Source organism: Stegodyphus dumicola, chromosome 8 (genome assembly GCF_044657685.1).
Source record: "Stegodyphus dumicola isolate Sdum_Otavi_A_Nest chromosome 8, ASM4465768v1".
In the NCBI taxonomy this organism is placed as follows: domain Eukaryota; kingdom Metazoa; phylum Arthropoda; class Arachnida; order Araneae; family Eresidae; genus Stegodyphus; species Stegodyphus dumicola.
Window position 1 is genome coordinate 61,492,531 of NC_140775.1, and position 20,337 is coordinate 61,512,867.

At 31.4% G+C, this 20,337-nt stretch overlaps 2 protein-coding genes across 3 annotated transcripts in view; one reads left to right on the top strand and one right to left on the bottom strand.

Annotated features, from left to right (window-relative positions):
- Positions 1 to 17,756, bottom strand: part of LOC118184766 (spermine oxidase) — a 48,233-nt gene extending 30,477 nt beyond the window's left edge. Inside the window, exons 1-2 of the mRNA XM_085821897.1 lie at positions 17,564 to 17,756; positions 10,128 to 11,187 (exon numbers count right to left, since the gene is read on the bottom strand). Of these exons, the coding sequence (XP_085678023.1) occupies positions 10,128 to 11,187; positions 17,564 to 17,756 (1,253 nt within the window). The remainder of the gene's footprint in view (positions 1 to 10,127; positions 11,188 to 17,563) is intronic.
- A 250-nt stretch (positions 17,757 to 18,006) lies between these two features.
- The window catches only part of LOC118195406 (coiled-coil domain-containing protein 149), a 54,220-nt gene continuing 51,889 nt past the window's right edge, over positions 18,007 to 20,337 (top strand). For both annotated transcript variants that reach the window (XM_085821898.1, XM_085821899.1), the window contains exons 1-2: positions 18,007 to 18,369; positions 18,725 to 18,883. In XM_085821898.1, the coding sequence (XP_085678024.1) occupies positions 18,316 to 18,369; positions 18,725 to 18,883 (213 nt within the window). In that variant the 5' untranslated portion in view covers positions 18,007 to 18,315. The remainder of the gene's footprint in view (positions 18,370 to 18,724; positions 18,884 to 20,337) is intronic.

The window sequence follows — 20,337 nt, forward strand, 5'->3', positions numbered from 1 at the left end:
CAGATCATGAGCACAGATGTGTAATGCGATTCACATCAATATTTCATTGCTTGATGTTATGTGTGGAAGTAAAGCATAATTTTTATGATTCTATTATCTTAGAAACAGTAGGCAAGTTACAGTGGATGTAAAACACTCTCTCATTCCTCTATGACCTGTTAAATGTATAGTACAGAATGCATAATATTACCATAAATGGTAGTATGACCTCTGTGGTATTGTCTAATTCATAAATTAAATACAATGTGGAATTATCAGCATGTTTCTGAAATATCATGCCACATACAGTGCTTAATACCTGCAACTTTTTATAACTATAGATTTTGGAACATATTACCTACAGAACGAATACAAGAGCATCACTAAATTGAAGGGGGAAAAAAAAAAGACAGATTCATGATAAATAAAACAGCTGGTATCGTGTAATCAGTACAGGCCTTGATACATTTACTCTTAGACACACAATCATTACTTTTAAATTCATTATGCTTAAAAACTAGGGCATGTTAGAATCATATTAAACTTGACAGACTTTGAGTATGCAGGAGCCTTCAACAGGAAGGATACCATTTTCCTTTCAAATGCATTTCGTCACTTCTTTGTTTAGATCAGACAGAAAAATACCAGCCCCCCTGACAACCATGAAAGGACCGAATGCTAAAAGTACGATCCTAGCCAATCAATGGTCACTGTGCCACTCCTAGGAAGCAGGTATTTGAAAGTGACATGCTGGGAATCTCAGTTAGTGAGAAGAAAGATTGCATTAGGTCACAGCTGTTTATTTTACTGAGTAACACATATTCTCCATTTTTAGATCCTGTAAGAAGGGAGATAATTTTTATTTTTTATTTTTTTTTATTTTAAATGTATTTATAGATATATTTACTTACTGGATTGGTGGTCTGCATGTCTAGATATTAGATCATTCCAGGTATTGAAATTTCGGATTTTATATTATAGTATGGTACAATACATCACATAAACATTGCACACAATTTTATTTAAACGATATACATATATATGTTTTACTTCATATTTTGCTGATATATAAATCAGGTATTTATATATTATCTTGTCATCTGTGGGTGGAAATTCTGACAACAGTCCCCAAATGCCAGTCATTACAGTTAAATGACCTTACATATGTTACAGTTAAATGAGCTAACATATGATTAATCCTTATTCGAAATTTGTACATCTAGTTGATAATTAATATTTATAACATCATTTAATCTTGACACAGATGCATAAATTCTTTCTTTCTTTATATTTAACAAACTGGCAACTCTTCCTGTGAGAAAAAAAGACATGGTGTCCTTATCAAGAACAGCGCGAACTGGAATTCTTTTTCCCTCTGAATCACAAACATATATTATTGATATCGCTAATAACACATTTTTTTTCCCTCAATGTCATCTGCATTCTTGTTTATAATCTGGTCATTCCATGTTTCTGTTTTTGTTTTGTCTAACTGCTGCTGATGTTGTCACTGGAGGGTATGCCATAGATTAATGAATGACAGTTTTATGGAAATCCAAACACCTGAAATGCTTATTACTAAGATAGTTTATACACAATTTTGTTAACTATTTCATATCTTTATTTTGGATTGAATTTAAGAAATGAGTCCCATTTATGTAGCAGATATTTATTATCTTTATATATCACACAAATTGCAGCACTATCAGTTTTAACCAACAAAGCCTTTGATTTTGAACTTTTTTCTAAGAGGTATCTCACTTTATTATTACTTAGTATTAGGATATGTTATCTAATAACTGACATGTTTTCTCTAAAAGCAAAATTAATTCTTCAAACATAGGAATTTCTGTAGCATAAATACTCAGCTCAAATTGTTTGCATGCTTCATAATCTAGTTTCTGAAGTATAACATTTAATAGTCAAAAGTCGTTAATCCGGACTCGTCGGGAGTTCGGTGATTCCGGATTATAGATCATCAGTTTAAATCTGGTAAGATAGCATGCAGAAATTACAAAATTAAAAATATGAAACCGTAATTTATGAAATAAAAAACAATTATGATCTAAAGGATATCCAAATTTACAAAAAAAAAAAGCTTAATATTTATTTGTTTACTTTATTAAACATTTCTTTCAATGTAAGTTGTTTAAGTTGCTTCATTTCATGTGATAATATTTTCTCTTTAATTCTATTAAACAGACATAATTTCTTGTTTAGTTACAAAGTTCCGCTGTTGAAGTCCTATAATTGCTGTGTTGAGAATACTGACTAATTCGTCAATAGAAATTTTTTCGTTTTCAATAACCTCTGGGTCATTTTCTTCACTATCAGAAGCGAATTATAATGACGATGAACCCGATTTTAATCATATCAAAGACGGAGTACATCGAGATGAAATACTACATTTAGTAAGGAATTATAAGCCAAATAAAATAAAAACATCTGCCCTGAAGATAAGGATAGTGCTGACACATCAACTTCCAATTCATTGAGCGCAGCGGTGTGAAACTGATAAACAGATTTCGGATTTCGAAACATACTTTCACTTTGTAGATACTTTACATATTAGTAAATATATATCGGAAATTCTATTTGACATAATCGAAATTTCAAGCTTACTTTTATAAAATTGCTCTAACAGTGTGCAAAAAATAATAAGCCGGGTCCAATTCGAAGATTAAGGAACAACGCAATCTGCAACATTAACTGAATTAGATAATTTTAGCTTAGCTTATACCGTCCATTACACATTAAACGCACATACATATTCGTAGCCGTAAAGGGCTTACGCGCACTCGTAAACGCCTATGCGCATGCGTGAACGCGACGCATGCATGAACGCGACGCATGCGCAGAAAGTTTGTAGCTTTGAAGTCCGGATTATGGGTGTCCGAATTAACAACTTTTGACTGTAACAAAATATCCAAAAAATTATTTTTCTCATACTTTAAAATAGTCAAAGCCTTTACATTTTTAGTAACATTATCTATTACATACCTTATCCCCTTTGACAATTTAAAAGTTAAATTATGTAAATCCATTATTGACTTCCCATGTCTCTGAATTCAGATTCTTATATTTTCATACCTGTCTTGAAGAGACTTTGGTTGATCTTTACAATATGGTAACTGGTAGTTTGGCGACATTTTGGAGGCGATAAAGGTTACTACCTGGGACTTTGGTAATAATGTGAGCAGTACTCAGTTCCGATTACGCATTATTTTGTGTGAGGGAAATGAGAGATCATGGGATATGTCGTGTGATATTAATGGACGAATTACGGTTCTTTAATCGGAAAAGGGGAAAAATCGGGAAAAAATCTGGAAATTTTGTATTTGGCTTTATTCTGTGTTGTGTGAAACAGTCTTGGTTAATTTTTGGATCCCATGGCCGTAACTAAAGTGAATTCGAAATGGGTATTTAGTGGTATTGAAAAGGGTAGTAATAAATGTTTGTTTAAGGTTGTGCGAGATAGACATAAAGATGTTTTATTAAGTTATTTATTTTACCTGGTACCTTGCTGTGAAATATAAGTAGGATTTGAAAGATCCTGAAACAGAAAGAAGAAAAGTTTATCGGACACGTAATCAAGATTCTGAAGAACATTAGGTAAGTTAGTATTTTTAATTACTTGAGGATATTATTTTTATGCATTGTTCTAAATGTAAGGTGGAAAGGAATTTGGTATTATTGGGAAAATTGTTATTAGCAATGATTTAGTTTAAAGTGATTAGGATTGTAAGCTAATTTTTATTAATTTAATGTATGTGCTCATTTATATTTTAAGTAGTGTTTTTGAATTTAATTATATTTTAATGAAATGATAGTTATTTTGTGAATTTTATGTTTGTAGGAATTTGGTATACATTTTAGTTGAAGTAAACGTGGATGGAAATAATTTAAATATCTGACACTAAGTATTTGTAATGTTTGTGGTATGAATTCGTTGGTGACGTTTATAATATTATAGATGATTTAGAGATAAAAGTTTTTGGATATTTTATTTATTTTATATGTGGAAATGTTCATATTTGGAAAGGGTAAATACTTTTTCGCGATCAGGTAATTTCATATATGTTCTTTTTACCGGGTTTAAAGATTGAGAAAATTGTCATGTATTTTCGTGAAATTTTTCTAATTCATGAGAAAAAAGCAGTGTACATGGATATAGTGAAGAGTGTGCGCAATGCCATTTTTGTGCAATTCTGGGACGTTTTTTTAAGTAAAAATAAGTCGGCGTGTACATGGTTTATGTGTATGTGTTGCGTAAGGAGTATGGTATTGTGCATTTTTTCCCAATTTTGCAATGAATATTTGTCATGATTAAGCAGTTTTGTTTGATAAAATTTCTAGCATAAGTGTAATTCGGCTAGTAGATTGTTGGAAGAAGTGTTCAGTAGATAAAAAGAAAAGAAACATGTCTTTACTTCGTGAAGACAAAATGGCGGCGGGGAAAAAAATAGAGGGTTGCTGTAGGAGAGTTGGTTGGCAAATTTTCGCCGAAAAATCGCCAAGTTACCATAATGTAAAGATCAACCGAGACTTTATGTAGAGAATTGAAGTATCATGAGTTTAAGATTTTTTGCTTCATCAATTAATGCAGTCTTTAAATAACAAAGTTTATGAATTTCTTATATAATTGAGCATTATTTGCAATACTGTTTTCGAAAAGCAACTTAAAATTATTCGACCGGGTATATTTACCAGAAAATTTACAAACAGGTAATTCTGGCAAACATATTTGTACTTTAGAATCAAATTTATAACAATCATTTTCATGTTCAGAATGTATAATAGATTTGAAGCAATCTATAATTTATTTAAATTTCGTTTTTGTCTACACCAGGGGTCTCCAAACTTTCCAGCCTTAGGGCCATACTGATTACTCCAGTAAGTTCCGAGGGCCAAAACCATATTATCATTGTTGCCGGTGGTAAAAAGTGAAATAGTCCACTGATGAATAAAAAAGTCCGAAAAAGTACGCAACGTTTAAAAAAGGCTGCAAATCGGACTAAAGTCCGCAAAACGGCAGCACTGCATATTATTAATTTTCCTGTCATTATCTGTAATTTCTAGATTAGTCGTAGAGTACGAGCCATGAGGAGTAACGTGACACGACATCTGGTGGACACAAGCGGAAATAGGTAGTACCTTCCATCACTAACAGATGGCGCTAATAGCACGTACAGAAGTCAGTTCCTATGACACTGTTGTGGAATAAAATAGTGCAAACCTCCTTAAAACGTGTTTGTGCGTGTTTAAGTTTAAGACATCTTTGTAACAGTATTTTGATTTGAATTGTTGCTTTTGTGTGTGATTTAGTAGTATGGAAAAGAAGCGAAAAATTGATAGTGAATGCAGAAAATTCAAAGATCAGTGGAACATTCAGTATTTCGTAATTGAGTCCAGTAACAAGGCGCTATGTTTGATTTGCAATGAAAGCATAGCCGTTCTCAAAGAACGTCATTATGAAACAAAACATTTTCGAAATTACTCAAAATATACAGGGAGTTTGCGGACAGAAAAATTCGAAGCTATGAAACGCGGATTGAAATCGCAGCAATCTTCATTTACAAAACTCAAAACTGAACAAGAGGCTGCAACATGTGCCAGCTTTCGTGTGGCTCTTGAAATTGCAAAACGTGGAAAACCATTCACCGATGGAGAAATGATCAAAGAATGCATAATTGCAGTAGCCGAAGAAATATGCCCTGAAAAGGTAAATTTATTAAAAACTGTCAGTATGTCAGCAAACACTGTGGCTCGAAGGGTAGAAAACATTGCTGAAAATATATCCTCTCAACTGTTCGACAAAAATGGACATGTTGAGTGGTTTTCTTTGGCCTTGGATGAGTCAACGGATGTGTCAGATACTGCTCAGGTGTTGATTTATATTCGAGGAGTAGATAGAAGCTATGAAGTGCATGAAGAACTTCTTGATATGTATAGTATTCATGGCACAACTACTGGTACAGATATTTTTAAAGGAGTTGAAATGGCCATTAATCAAAAGAACCTTCGATGGAAAAACTTGAAATGTATTACAACTGATGGAGGCAAAAACATGAGTGGGAAAGATAAAGGAGTGGTCGCTCTTGTGTCAAAGGCTGTAGAAAATGATGGTGGTTCAAAACCATTAGTCTTACATTGTATCATTCATCAACAGTCCTTGTGCGGAAAATGTTTGGATATGTCTGAAGTTCTGAAACCAGTCATATCAACTGTTAATTTAATAGATCTTTTGGGCTGAATCACCGACAATTCCGACAATTTATTGAAGAGATTGGAGAAAATTACTTACCTTATCGTACTGCCGTACGTTGGCTTAGTTGTGGGAAAGTTCTTCAGCGCTTTTTTTAATTTCGAGCAGTGATCGAAATTTTTTTGAATGAAAAGCATCGCCCTCTTACTGAATTACAAAACAACGCATGGCTGTGGAAGTTAGCATTCTATGTTGATTTGACAAAACATGTGAACGAACTGAATTTGAGATTGCAAGGAGAAAACCAGCATCTTCCTGATTTATACACTAATATCAAATCATTCCAGAAGAAATTGATACTGTTTCAATCACAACTACGAAGTAAATGTTTTTCACATTTTAAAACATGTGAAATATTCAGCTACACCACTGAGACTGAGTTTCCTATTGATTTTGCAATCGAAACTTTGAGTGCTTTGAAAATAAATTTTGATACTCGTTTCTCGGACTTTGATGCCATTGCGAATCAAATTAAGATTTTTCAGAATCCTTTTGATACTGACATTGAAACCCTAGCCCCGGAACTTCAAATGGAAATGATTGATCTACAGTGCATTGATATAATTAAGAACAAATATCAAAACTCATCTTTGTTGGAATTTTATAAGAGTCTTCCACTGACACAATTTGATAATTTGCATAAATTTGCTCGTGGGCTGTTTTCTGTTTTTGGTACTACTTATTTGTGTGAGAAGACCTTCTCCAAAATGAAGTACACAAAAAATGTTTACAGATCTAAATTAACTGATGAGCATCTTAAATCTATTTTAATAATTGGTACAAGTAAAATTAGTCCACAGCTACAAACTACTGTCAGTGGAAAATCTCAGTTACATAAATCTCATTAGTATTTCATATGTCATTATGCTTGTTATAAGTTATGTTTTTATTTAAAATGTATAAAATGTTAGTTGGATTCATTTCAATAATTTGTTAGTTATTATGTACTGAAGTTAAATTTTCTGCATATTATACATGTCTTTACTCATTACAATTCTGTGTTTCTTTATCCAACTTATCACAAAAACAATAACAATAAGCCTACAACAATGTTATGAGTAGTTAGCCCATGACCATATCAATGTAGATGTCATATTAATAATTATTCAACATAAAATTAGAATACTTCAGTAAACTAAATTTAATTTGCTATAAAAAATATGTTCTCTAAAAGGAGTTTTCAAGTATGCTAGCTCTCCGCGGGCCTGACAAAATCTGTCCGCGGGCCGGATGTGGCCCACGGGCCGTAGTTTGGAGACCCCTGGTTTACACCATCATTATATTCCTTAACTATATTTTCTAATCAAATTAGTTTCACTTTTAGTGCTGTTTTATTTCTTTCGATCCAAAGTTAGCATTTTATTCTCTATTCTAGCTTAAGGGCCAGTATACTGTGTTTCGTTTATTTTAGACTAAATGAGTGGCCTGTATAAAAACAAACATTAACAACTTTATTAATGGTAATTACTACATTCAGTACTAGTATATACTGCTTTAGCTGAAACCAGTGGCCAAGTGAGAGTTATTTCTCTCTACTATAAGTGGTGCTGTATTCTAACTTAACATGTGTTTTAAAAATGATAACTAGCAGAGAAGTAAACAAGCAAACATATTTCTTAAAATTACCACCACCATCAAAGAACTGAAGTGTTCTTCGAGCAGGATTTATTATGTTGCTCTGACAAGGAAGAGAACAATGCAATGCAGATAACAGCTAATCATTGGCTTCCCAATCAGTTTGATATGCCCGACCAATGTAGCAGCTAATCGGTTCAGTGATAATGTTGTGCCTTACTTCAGAAGCATCGTGAACAAAATAGAAAACTAAGTACTTGAAACAATTTTTTGTAAGCTGTACCTACCCTTCCCAAATAAAATACAAATGCACCCCTAGAAAAACATGATGGATATCTGTCATCCAGTTCCAGAGGAAGACTGGGAAAATAAATTAAACTGAATGAAAAATTGCAAGACTGTGAATATACATATCATACGTAAATATTTTTTATAACTAGCAAAGGTACTATTTGTTCTGATGTAAAATAACACATCACTGAATAATTAATTGGAGGTGTTAAGGCAACAAGAATCAGTGCAATATTTGTAAATTTGCAGGAGTAGTTTGAAGGTTTTAACACAAAAATTTTTTCAGCTGCAGAAGTGCACTTTTTTGCTTTTTACACACCCTTCCAAAAAATCAGCTAATTTTTTGTTGCACTAATACATAAAAAGCAAAAGACATATAAAAAAATTATAATGCACTAAGAATTCCATAAAAGAACAATAAATGAATAAAATTTAAAAAACATGAAAGGTCCATAATAAAGCATTTTCAGTACTCTTCTGTTATGAGAACCGGATTCAGAAAGGTATGGATGTATGTGTTCATGTATGCTTGTATACATGTACTTACATATGTATGTATGCATACACACATATATTTCTGAATCTGGTCCTGATAACAGAAGAGTACCCACTTTTCTTATGTATTTTTTCTTCTGTTAATTTTTCCATATACATAGCAGACTGTTTTTGCTTAAAAATCATCAAAAAATTTAGCACTGCACATGTTGTCATTCTCGGCATGTACATAGCAATAATTTTTCGAAAAAAAAAAATCCAAGAATTATACAAACTCAGCATAATGCACAAATTTTAATCAATAAAATACAAATATTCAATTAGTACAGCTATTAAGCTGTTTAATTTTTGCACTGTTAAGCAAAATGACACATTTCTGAAGAAATGCAGCCTAAAATAACAGAGGCAAATATTTCATCAGCCTGCAAACTCCTCAGTCACATTATAAATAAAGGCATAAATTATAAATAAATTGTGAAAAGTGTCTCAATAAGCGAGGTCACCCACTCCTCCCTAAGAAAATTACTCAATGTAAAAACAAACACTAATTAGAAAAAAAAAAAAAAACCCTTCAATTTGAAGGTGGAAATATGTGTTCACTTTTTGCAGAGCATCCAGAACTTGGGTTGCCACTGAAATTGTCTTGTGAATGGGGTCTGGATAATCAGAAGGAACTCTAATAAATGAGTAAATTCTAGGCATTCCAATGTTCTTTTAAATGTTTTACAATGTATTTCTATTTTAAATTGGGCTTGGAAATGAATTTAAATTGGTATTTATATATTAGTACAATCATATGAGTGGAAGTCATCAAATTTTCATAATGTGCCTAAATCTAGTAACTTTTCAGAATGTGCTAACTCTGGTAACCATAAGCATATCAGTTCTTCAGGCAACTATACACATTGCATTTCTTTTAGTTTTAACAAATAATGCCAACATTTCCATATGCTTTCTTTCTGCTATATTCAAAATTCCTACAGATTTTAAACAAATCATGATATTTTTATCTTAATGCGAAAATAATGCATTAACGAGATTTGTCTCAAACAGAAGAAATTGTGGTAAAATTCCTGCTAGAATAGAATATGTAAGTGTATTTATAAATTGATATTTGGGATAAATATCTAACTAAAACATAAAACATGAATGTACGTAAAGAAAAAAAAAAAAAAAAAAAAAAATGCTTGACAATTTTAAGCTATCATTCTTTTTATTCTGCAAAAAATTAGCAAATCTCTTCAAAACAATTGTACAAATGCATAAGTACCTTAAAAATATTCCTGTAGTAAACTAGGGAGAATAGTGTCTAGAATAAAACAATTCACATTATGAATATTATCCTGGAATAGACAGCATATGTGAGGCACAATGTATATGTTTGCTATATGTAAAGTATTACGGATTAATGTTGATAATTATTTGCAGCATAGCTACATAATTTTATGCAGTCAGATTTATAAATGTTTACAAAATTAACAAGTAATTTATTAAAGAAACAAGAAAAATCAAAATTCCTTACCATGCTACTCTACAAGGCCTTGGTATATATGGATCATTAAGAAATTTTCTTAGTATGTCAGTACAAGTATTTGCAACTTGTTCTTCAGACAGTGTTTCTACATATTCAGCTTCATTGCCAGATACCCAAGCAAGAAGTACATTTTCAGTATATCGACTAAAAGAATATATTTTCCTAAACCAAATTTTACTCATGTCACTTTCTTCTGTCCTTTTCCATAATGTAATAACTTCAGAAATTTCAGAATTTAAAAAAGGCCTATCATACTCTAAATATATTTTATTCACTACTCCAAAGCTCAATTTTTCTATGCACTCCATTTTATAGTCTGGTAATTTGGGATCAAAGATTTCTTCAGCTTTTGCTTTTAACACACCTAAAGGAAAGGTAATTATTACATGATTTGTAAACCATTTTGAGCCATCTTCACATTCTATAACTACATGATGAGTAGAGTTCTCTTTATTTGAGCACTGTCCTTCATTAACCTCACCTGATGAAACTTGCTTCATTTTCCAATGAATATGCTTTACCTCAGATTGCAATCTAATGCTATCCTTTGGTAAAATGTCTGAAAGAAATTTTATAACTAAATGAAAGCCTCCTGGAACACTAATATTGCCACCAGGTAATTCAGTATAGCTACCAAAATCACTAAGTCCTGTGTCATGCATTGAATTACAACCAGTGATGCATGTTTCACGGTTAAGAAGATGGTCAAAGACCATCCTACGCATGCTTGCATCATCACCATGATACTGCTGTAAATATGCAGCAATGTCCATTTCTAAATGTTTGCCAACACTGTCAATATGAGGAGGAGTATGCAAATGTAATAAAAAATATTCTTCACATCTTTTACTGAACCAAAAATATGCACTATATACTTCTTCAACTATTGAAATTGGAACTCTTTTTCCATCTTCTGTAGTAGCAACAATAGTATGTGGATTTTGATCACTTGTTAGATTGATCAAACCATTTGCAACAGCCAATTCATACACAGGATTACCAAGAACTCCATGAATCCAACTGGCACCAAGATCTACACAATCAGATCCTACAGAAGAAATAACAGATTGTCATGATATATGCTTATGCAGTTAAAAAGATGTTTTTTATAAGATGTTTATGAAAACGGATACAAATCATATTTCAATAACATAATTGAACAGAATCTGGAATAAAAATTTTCAAAACTTGATTTAAAATATAAATGGTACTGGCAAAGTATGAAATGTTGATATTCTACAGAATACCTAGGCATTTTATAAAATGACCAGTCCTTTTAGGCAAAGTATGACATATGAGAATTAGTACACACTTTACCTAGGCATTCTGCAGAATGACAAATGCTCTTTAGGCAAGTTATGTCATCACCATGTTGGTTTAACCCACCAGTGACTATAACCTCATCCATCAACAAATGGATAAGCTGATTGCATGATCCTTGCATAAGCTGATTTGTTTCATCTTTTTGCATCATTTGGATGCTTTCTATTATTTTTCTAGCTGCTCCATATTTATGTCTTTTCAAATATCTTCAGATAGAAAAGAAGTTGTAAGACCTACTTTAGGTTTGCAGCCAAAAACAGCTTTAGATTCCAAAATGATAAGCTTTGTTTTTCATAAATTGAACAAAGTGCAGTCTTTCACTCCACTGTCAGATTTGTTGTCCTGCATCCATGTACTAAATATATTTTTAATATCTTGATTAGCTCTTTCCATACCAACCTCGTTTTGTGAATGACAAGCTTCCCATTGACGATCTTCTGTGCTGGCCCTAACTCCTTCAAGCTCCACATTATTGGCAAATTTACTACTATTGTCAAATTGCAATATAGATGGAACCAAAAGCAACAAGAATATGTCCACTACTTTCCAGGCTGCTTCTTTTGCTCTTTTTTGATGTCGCAGCCTTCAGAATCACAAATTTTGTAAGATGATTTTGATATACTAAAATAAATTTGTATTCTCTATCTAGATTGAAATCAATAAGATCTACCTGACAAAGGGAATTCAGAAAAATCATAGATTTCATAACAATGCTCTTTTTAATACCTTTTTGTTTTTCCTGGCAGGCTTCACAAAGGTGGGTGTACAGTACAGTATCATTACATGTAACATTTTTAGATTTGGTTGAAATTTCTTTCAACATTCTGTCACAACCTCCATGACCAATAGCCACATGAGCTTTATGAAGTACATGCAATGACTCATTATACAATGTTCACAATGTAATACTATAATAGTACTCAAGCTTTTTTTAACAGAATAAATGAGTTTACTTTTGCTCTGCACAAATGTCACATCATAGTGATTCAGCAACCATTAGTCCCATAGTTGGCATTTTTTGCACATTTTATTAACTTCTGGTTAGTATTTTTGGTAGAGAACAAACTGTTCTTTGCAACACTAACTCAAAGCTTAGACAGTCCATCTTCGAATTGTCATTGCACATCTATCGACTGTGACTCTTTCTTCTATACTATACCTTGCTCTTCAATTTTCATGTAAAATACTAATTTTTTTTGAACGAATGTGTAAGCAAAATTTTGTATTCTGACATTGCCGACAAAGCGCTACATGCAAACAGCAAATTCTGAACCTGAGCAGAGGATGCATATATCGATGCTCCCACTTCCCTAAAAAGATGGAAAATGCAAATTCTAAATCTGAGTGGAGGAATTAAAGTCAAATGCTTTGCCATATGATATTTGAAACAAATTGGAAATATATTTCAAACTTTGACAGTTTGTCACGTGTCATTCTATAGAATGCCTAGTCAATGTGTGAAATAGTCAATCGTTTCATAGATTGCTGGTCAATTTTCAGCATTCTGTAAAATACCTAGGTATTCTATAGAATGCCATATTTCATACTTTGCCAGTAACATATATATAATTTCATACAAAATAAAGCAACGTTTCATGTGTTTAAAATGTGGATGAATTTTTGCAGGATTACATCTAATAGAGTTTTAGCAGTTGATTACTGGTATTCAAAATTTATTAGAAGTTAGAAAATAGCAAGAATCACTATTCAATAGCTAAGTTTAATTAAAAAAAAAAAGGGTGCAGCTACTTAGAATGACATGAGCGAAAGAATTTAAATGCAAACTCAAAATCATTACAAATAACTTGCTAGTTACCATTCAACATACACAAAATATAAATATCAGTATCAACAAAATGTTAAAATACTTGAAATTAAAAATAATTAAACATGAGCAAAAATCTAAAATACTTGAAATTAAAAATAATTATTACTCATGCAGTAATTCAGCCATTATAGAATGCAATAAAATGTCAATTCCTGTTACAGAACTACTGAACAACACTTAAATTAGTGACCATCATTTGAAAAAACTTTAAAATTTATTTAATCCAAGTACAATAAATTCATTCCACACAGGTTTATCATAGGAAGATTTTCAATGCTGTATGTACATGCACAGCTGCACACCATACCCACATTTATGATTATTCAGTCACATTTTCTTGGTGACAAACGGAAAGTACTTTTCTTTCAGATAGAAAAGAAGTTTCCATTAACTTCTATAATTAGCCCCAAAGGGGCAATTTAACTAGAAGGACTATTAATTTTGTTTTGGCATTCTGCGTTGATTCACTATAAATGGTGAATCAGTTTTGAAATTGTTGCCATTAAATATTAGAGCCATGTATTATATTTAAAGAAATTTAATAATGAAGAATCTTGCATAAATGTATGTATGTTTCTTGGATTGTGAAAAACAATGGTACTTAGAGCCATCCAATTTTGAATAATGTACGTCTCCACCTCAATATGGGCATCTGGAAGCCCAAATTTAAAATTTGTATTATTATCTATTTCATATTTTGTAAAGCATTTATGAGTTTTTTAATAAGAAACACAATGATTTCAAAGCAAGCAATGGCAACACTGTAGGGAAAAAAAAAAAATTATCTCCAGCGTGCAAGACTGTGTATCGGAAATTCTAAAGATATGCTCTTTTAAATATTTTGTGATATTGCTGTTGAATTGAATTTTATGTTTTAAGAGCGAAGAACATGACATTTAATAATTAAATGTAACACACAAACATTAAAGAAAAGCCCCTTTGGGCATAATATAAAATCTTAAAGCCTTCAGATTTATTTTTAAATTTCACCTTGAAATCATCTTCATCACCAAACAGAAAGCTCATAGCTTTACACATATTATTACACCAATCAACTATCATTTCTGGTGAGATGTCAGATTTTCTTTTGCAGCATTTAATAGCTATTTCAAAATACCAACTGTAAAAGAACTACAATGTGGCCACAAAAGATACTCCACCACTTCCAAAAAAATTCTTATCATGAAAATTGGATGCAGCCCCTTATGCTGCACCAACATGTGTTTTCTGTGCATAAGTGTAAACTTCACCAAATGGCCATTTCAACATGTTTTTGCCTTACGAAAAATGTTAAATAAAATTTATATATAAAAAAGGGTTAATCTTTGGATTATGGTAACTTGGCGATTTTTTGGCAATAATTTGGCGACCAACCCTGCAGCAGCAACCTGCTAGTTTTTGTTTAGACGCCATTTTGTTTTCACAAAGTAAAGGCAATTTTTTTTTACTCAACTTTTTTTTTTTTTCAACAATCTGCTAGCCAAATTACGCTTATGCTAGAACTTTTATGGAACAAAAGTGCTTAATCATGACGAAGATTAGGTGCGAAATTGGGAGAAAGTGCAGAATCGCAAACTGCTTGCAGCGTTTTTAAGAATTGCACATACACGGTAACCATGTATACATCGACCTATTTTCACTTAAAAAAACATCCCAGAATTGCACAAAAATGCATTGCGCACACTCTTGACTTTATCCATGTACACTGCTAAAGTCCTAGCTAGTAACATTTATTGCCTTACCAAAATGTCGCCAAATTACCTGTTACCATATTCCAAAGATTAGCCAAAAAAAGTTTCTGAATTCATTTCAGCAAATTTTTTATTATATTTACTTCTGATTATCATTATTACACAACTAAGAAACCATATTCAAAGTTGCATGAGAATGATATACTGAATGGCTACAAGGAAAAGTAAATAAAGCCACAGTAAAAAAAAAGTACAGAAAATAGAAGTAAATTTCAATAAGAACGAGAATGCCTCTTTGGTGCCAAAATAATTACATAAAAAATGTTATCAATGAAAATTCATACACTACCAATAAAATCAATGAAAGTAGAGAATTGGAAATATTACTAGTATTAGCTTAGCGTTTATTTAAAAACTCTAAATATCATGTTTAAAAAAAATAGATAATAAACACTATTACTGAAAGTGCTTTTATGTACGATACAGTTCAAAACACAGTTCTATACTAAATGAAATAAAAGCTACATCCTTTGTAAGTGTAAAAAGATAATGAATATAGCAGGTATTGTTACTTAATATTTAAAATTACTTAACATTAAATGTTAGTCAACAATGTTTTTTAACACTGAAAATACCAGATAATGTTTGGTGATTGAATTTTTGACAAAAGAAAGTATATATCAATAAATACTCATGGTTGCAGTCTATGGTGATACAGTATCTTTCTAAGTTAGCATCAACACACACGCTGACATTTATCAAAATGTGAACTAAACTTGAAGAGATGGAAAACAGAAAAATGATGAAAATAAAGAAATGAGCATGAGCACTGGCACTGGGTCAAAGGAAGGAAAATTGGGGATCTGCAAAGAAAGGTACCTCAAAGTTGTAACACATGGGTACTCAGCGTGTTGAAGCCAGACATGAAAAAGCACTAGATAAGAAATGCTTTCAGAATTGCTCGCCAAGAAATTCAAATGATAAAAATTTATTCATACCTAGTTACAGGAGATTAAACACGGTTTCCCTTACATAACCAATTAATGAAATAAGGTAGCATGGTGTGGAAAAATAGCAGATTTTTCCCAATCTCACAGTTTCAGAATCCAGATATCTGCCAAGAAGATCCCTAGCACAGTTTTTTGCAATCAAAAAAGACCACAGCATACTGACTGTATGCCATACAATATCATAATAAGATCTTGCACCCACCAGTAGATAAACAATAAAATGGCTGAATGCTTATAGTTCAACCTAGGTTCAGATCCCAGCGAATGGATTGGCTGCATGGGTGTTCATAGTTTTACCTCATGTATAATATAAATACGAATTCCCCTTAAATATTCTTCACAAAGGCACTCTACGTCTTAGGCTCTTGTATGCTTGGAATAATTAGATTCATTTCCTTATCGAGGAGCTTAGAAAATAAAATATTTCCTATACATAATAGAAAGGTAAGAATTTTTTTAGAAACAATTTTATTCAGAATAACATGCATTTCTAAAAAGCAATAATATTTAAAAAGACGCACATCCATATGTGATGAAATGACGTCTCCTTGTATTCATTCAACAGAGATAACAACATTTCCTGTGATATTCTTAAAACTCAGGGTAACACAACAGTGAAAGTGATTTACTGAAATTAAAAGAAAAAATCATCACATGTGGCTATGAGGGATTTAAACAAACTTTCTGAAAATTTTTTGTGCCCTTCAACTATTTATGTGAATCAAGCTATTATACTACAAGGTTATTAATTACAGGTTAATAATTAATAATAATTCCACTTTATGTTGAAAGTATAACAAGAATTTTTGTAATTAATAATTCAATAACTTTCACAAATAGGAAGATTAATATATAAGTAATCTTTACATCGCTTCAGATGGTGATATGCAATGTTATTGCAAATTTAAGAGATCATATTGTATCCTCATAGAAAATTCATTTGAAATTGGAAAGGAATCTACATTATTATATCAAACTCAGAAGAACCCATATTGTAATTTGTGATTAGAAAATTATTAACCCCATTAAAAATATTCTTTATTTTCATTAAAGCAGAAATTTCATATAAACTTATAAAATATATACAGATTCACCCAACCTGCTAACAAAATTTACCATTGAAAAAGAATGTGAAAAATTGTATTTAAAAAAAAGTTTGACAATAATTTTTTGTATGACCATTCTAAATTAGCATATTGTTTTTAAAGGCTAATTTACTATTGTATGGATCCTCGGTTTTTAAATAACAATCCATACTAATAATAAAAAAAAAAAAAAAAAAAAAAAAAAGCAGAGAAAAATTACACTTGTTTCCATCTAAATAATTCACAACATAGCCTTATAATGTTAACATTTGAAAATAACTTGCTTCAAGGAGAAATCATTTATTTTCATTTCATTTTATGATGAAATGGATTTATTATACTATCATAGTATCCATTACTTTGTAGACAGATTAACAGAAGTACATGTTATGACAGCAGAAGAAAGAATGTTACGATAGCAGGAAAAAGAGATATAAACATTATCAAATGCTGACTACTGCTTAGGGAGAATTTCAGAAATACTTGCCCATAGGAATAGAAATTATACGACCACCTATTCGATTTCTAGCTTCTAATATTTTAAAGTCTGTTTCACCACTTTTAACTAGATGGTGTGCAGCAGATATACCGGCGATACCAGCTCCAATTATAATAATTTTATGAGTGAATATTTGAGGAACTGAATTTTCTATATCGCCGTCTTCTGCTACAGCTGCCATCATAACAACAAAAATCAAAACATTAGTTGCGTTGAGTTAAAATCAGGATGCTTTTAACAGTATGCATTTTCTTGTTTAAGTTTTTTTTTTTTTTCTTAAAATAGCTGTGAAAATTTCAGGATGTTAATAAAAGAAGTAATAGATAATTTCAATAACTGATAATAATGATATAGTAGAATAATTCTTTTGTTTATTAAAAATAATCTTGCGCTGAAGAAAGGGTAAACGGAGCGCAACTCAACCACATTAATGTAACAGCTGTTAAATTTGTCTGCTTCCGAAGGGAATCAGAAATATGTTTTTTAAAGGAAAACTAACAAATATGTGTCGGGAGATATGTGTTACAAAACATTGAGCTTTATATGTATATCCCTAAAGGTGATCCCACAAAAGATGCTACTAGTATATGTCAGCTCACATCTATGCGATGCAATATCTTATATTTTTCCTGCTTGAAATTCACAAATGCTGATGTTTTGAACTTGGCTTTCGTATTTCAGACGTTTTTGATGATCTTTATTTGCGTAGCAGGGAATTTTAAATCCAAATAAATTCTGCCATGGCTCTGAAGTTCCAAAAATTAGAAGAAGATTATCTTTCTCTTCTTACTGAGGTACAATAAAACTATGTTAATTAATTTATTAACGCATTTATATTTATTAACTCATTTTTTGCTCATTCAGAAAGAAAAATGTCGTTATTATTATTGTTATTCATAATGCGTATTTATCTTCAAAATTTTTATTTCATTTTTCAAGCCTCAAAATTATTTGAGAATGTTTTCTAGAATTCATTAATAAAATTAAGCTGCATTTGTTTCATGCTGATAAATTATGTTAGAATTTGATAATGTGATAAATTGGCATGATAAATTTTGTTAGAGTTTCAAATTTATATTTTAATAATATGTTTTCAAAACCTGATCTATGTTTTTAATACTTGTGTATAAAACATACCTCTCTTTTTAGTTTAACACTTTGAAGTGTAAATTAGAATGCAAAACAGACTCTCTGTTAATATTAAGCCATGAACTAGAGCAATGCCGTTCAGAACGAGATCAATACAAACTGATGGCTGATCAGTTGCGAGAGAGATACAGCGCCCTGAAGAGGAGAGTTGAAGGTTGGGTATGTGTTTCAAATATAGTATGCACAGATGATAATCCGGCTAATCTTTGGAATATGGTAACAGGTAGTGTGGCGACATTTTGGTAAGGCGTAAAGGTTACTAGCTAGGATGGTTGATCTTTACAATATGGTAACTGGTAGTTTGGCGACATTTTGGAGGCGATAAAGGTTACTACCTGGGACTTTGATAATAATGAGCAGTACTCAGTTCCGATTACGCATTATTTTGCGTGAGGGAAATGAGAGATCATGGGATATGTCATGTGATATTAATGGACGAATTACGGTTCTTTAATCGGAAAAGGGGGGAAATCGGGAAAAAATCTGGAAATTTTGTATTTAGCTTTATTCTGTGTTGTGTGAAACAGTGTTGGTTAATTTTTGGATCCCATGGCTCTAACTAAAGTGAATTCGAAATGGTGAATGAAATGTATTTAGGCATTGTGATAAAGAGAAGTTTGCTTTTTATTTAGCGGAGGAAGTATGGAGGAAAAATTCGCAGAAAAAATCTTTCAATAATTTTATTGAATGAATTAGAAAAGTGTATCCGCCACGTAATCAAAATTCTGAAGAACATTAGGTAAGTTAGTATTATTTGAGTTAGTATATTTAATTATTTGAGGATATTATTTTTATGCATTGTTCTAAATGTAAGGTGGAAAGGAATTTGGTATTATTGGGAAAATTGTTATTAGCAATGATTTAGTTTAAAGTGATTAGGATTGTAAGCTAATTTTTATTAATTTAATGTATGTGCTCATTTATATTTTAAGTAGTGTTTTTGAATTTAATTATATTTTAATGAAATGATAGTTATTTTGTGAATTTTATGTTTGTAGGAATTTGGTATATATTTTAGTTGAAGTAAACGTGCATGGAAATAATTTAAATATCTGACACTAAGTATTTGTAATGGTTGCGGTATGAATTCGTTGGGCACGTTTATAATATAATAGATGATTTGGAGGTAAAAGTTTTTGGATATTTTATTTATTTTATATGTGGAAATGTTCATATTTGGAAAGGGTAAATACTTTTTCGCGATCAGGTAATTTCATATATGTTCTTTTTACTGGGTTTAAAGATTGAGAAAATTGTCATGTATTTTCGTGAAATTTTTCTAATTTATGAGAAAAAAGCAGTGTACATGGATATAGTGAAAACTGTGCGCAATGCCATTTTTGTGCAATTCTGGGATGTTTTTTTAAGTAAAAATAAGTTGGCGTGTACATGGTTTATGTGTATGTGTTATTTTGAAAAACACGTAAGGATTATGGTATTGTGCACTTTTTCCCAATTTTGCAGTGAATATTTGTCATGATTAAGCAGTTTTGTTTGATAAAATTTCTAGCATAAGTGTAATTTGGCTAGTAGATTGTTGGAAGAAGTGTTCAGTAGATAAAAAGAAAAGAAACATGTCTTTACTTCGTGAAGACAAAATGGCGGCAGGGAAA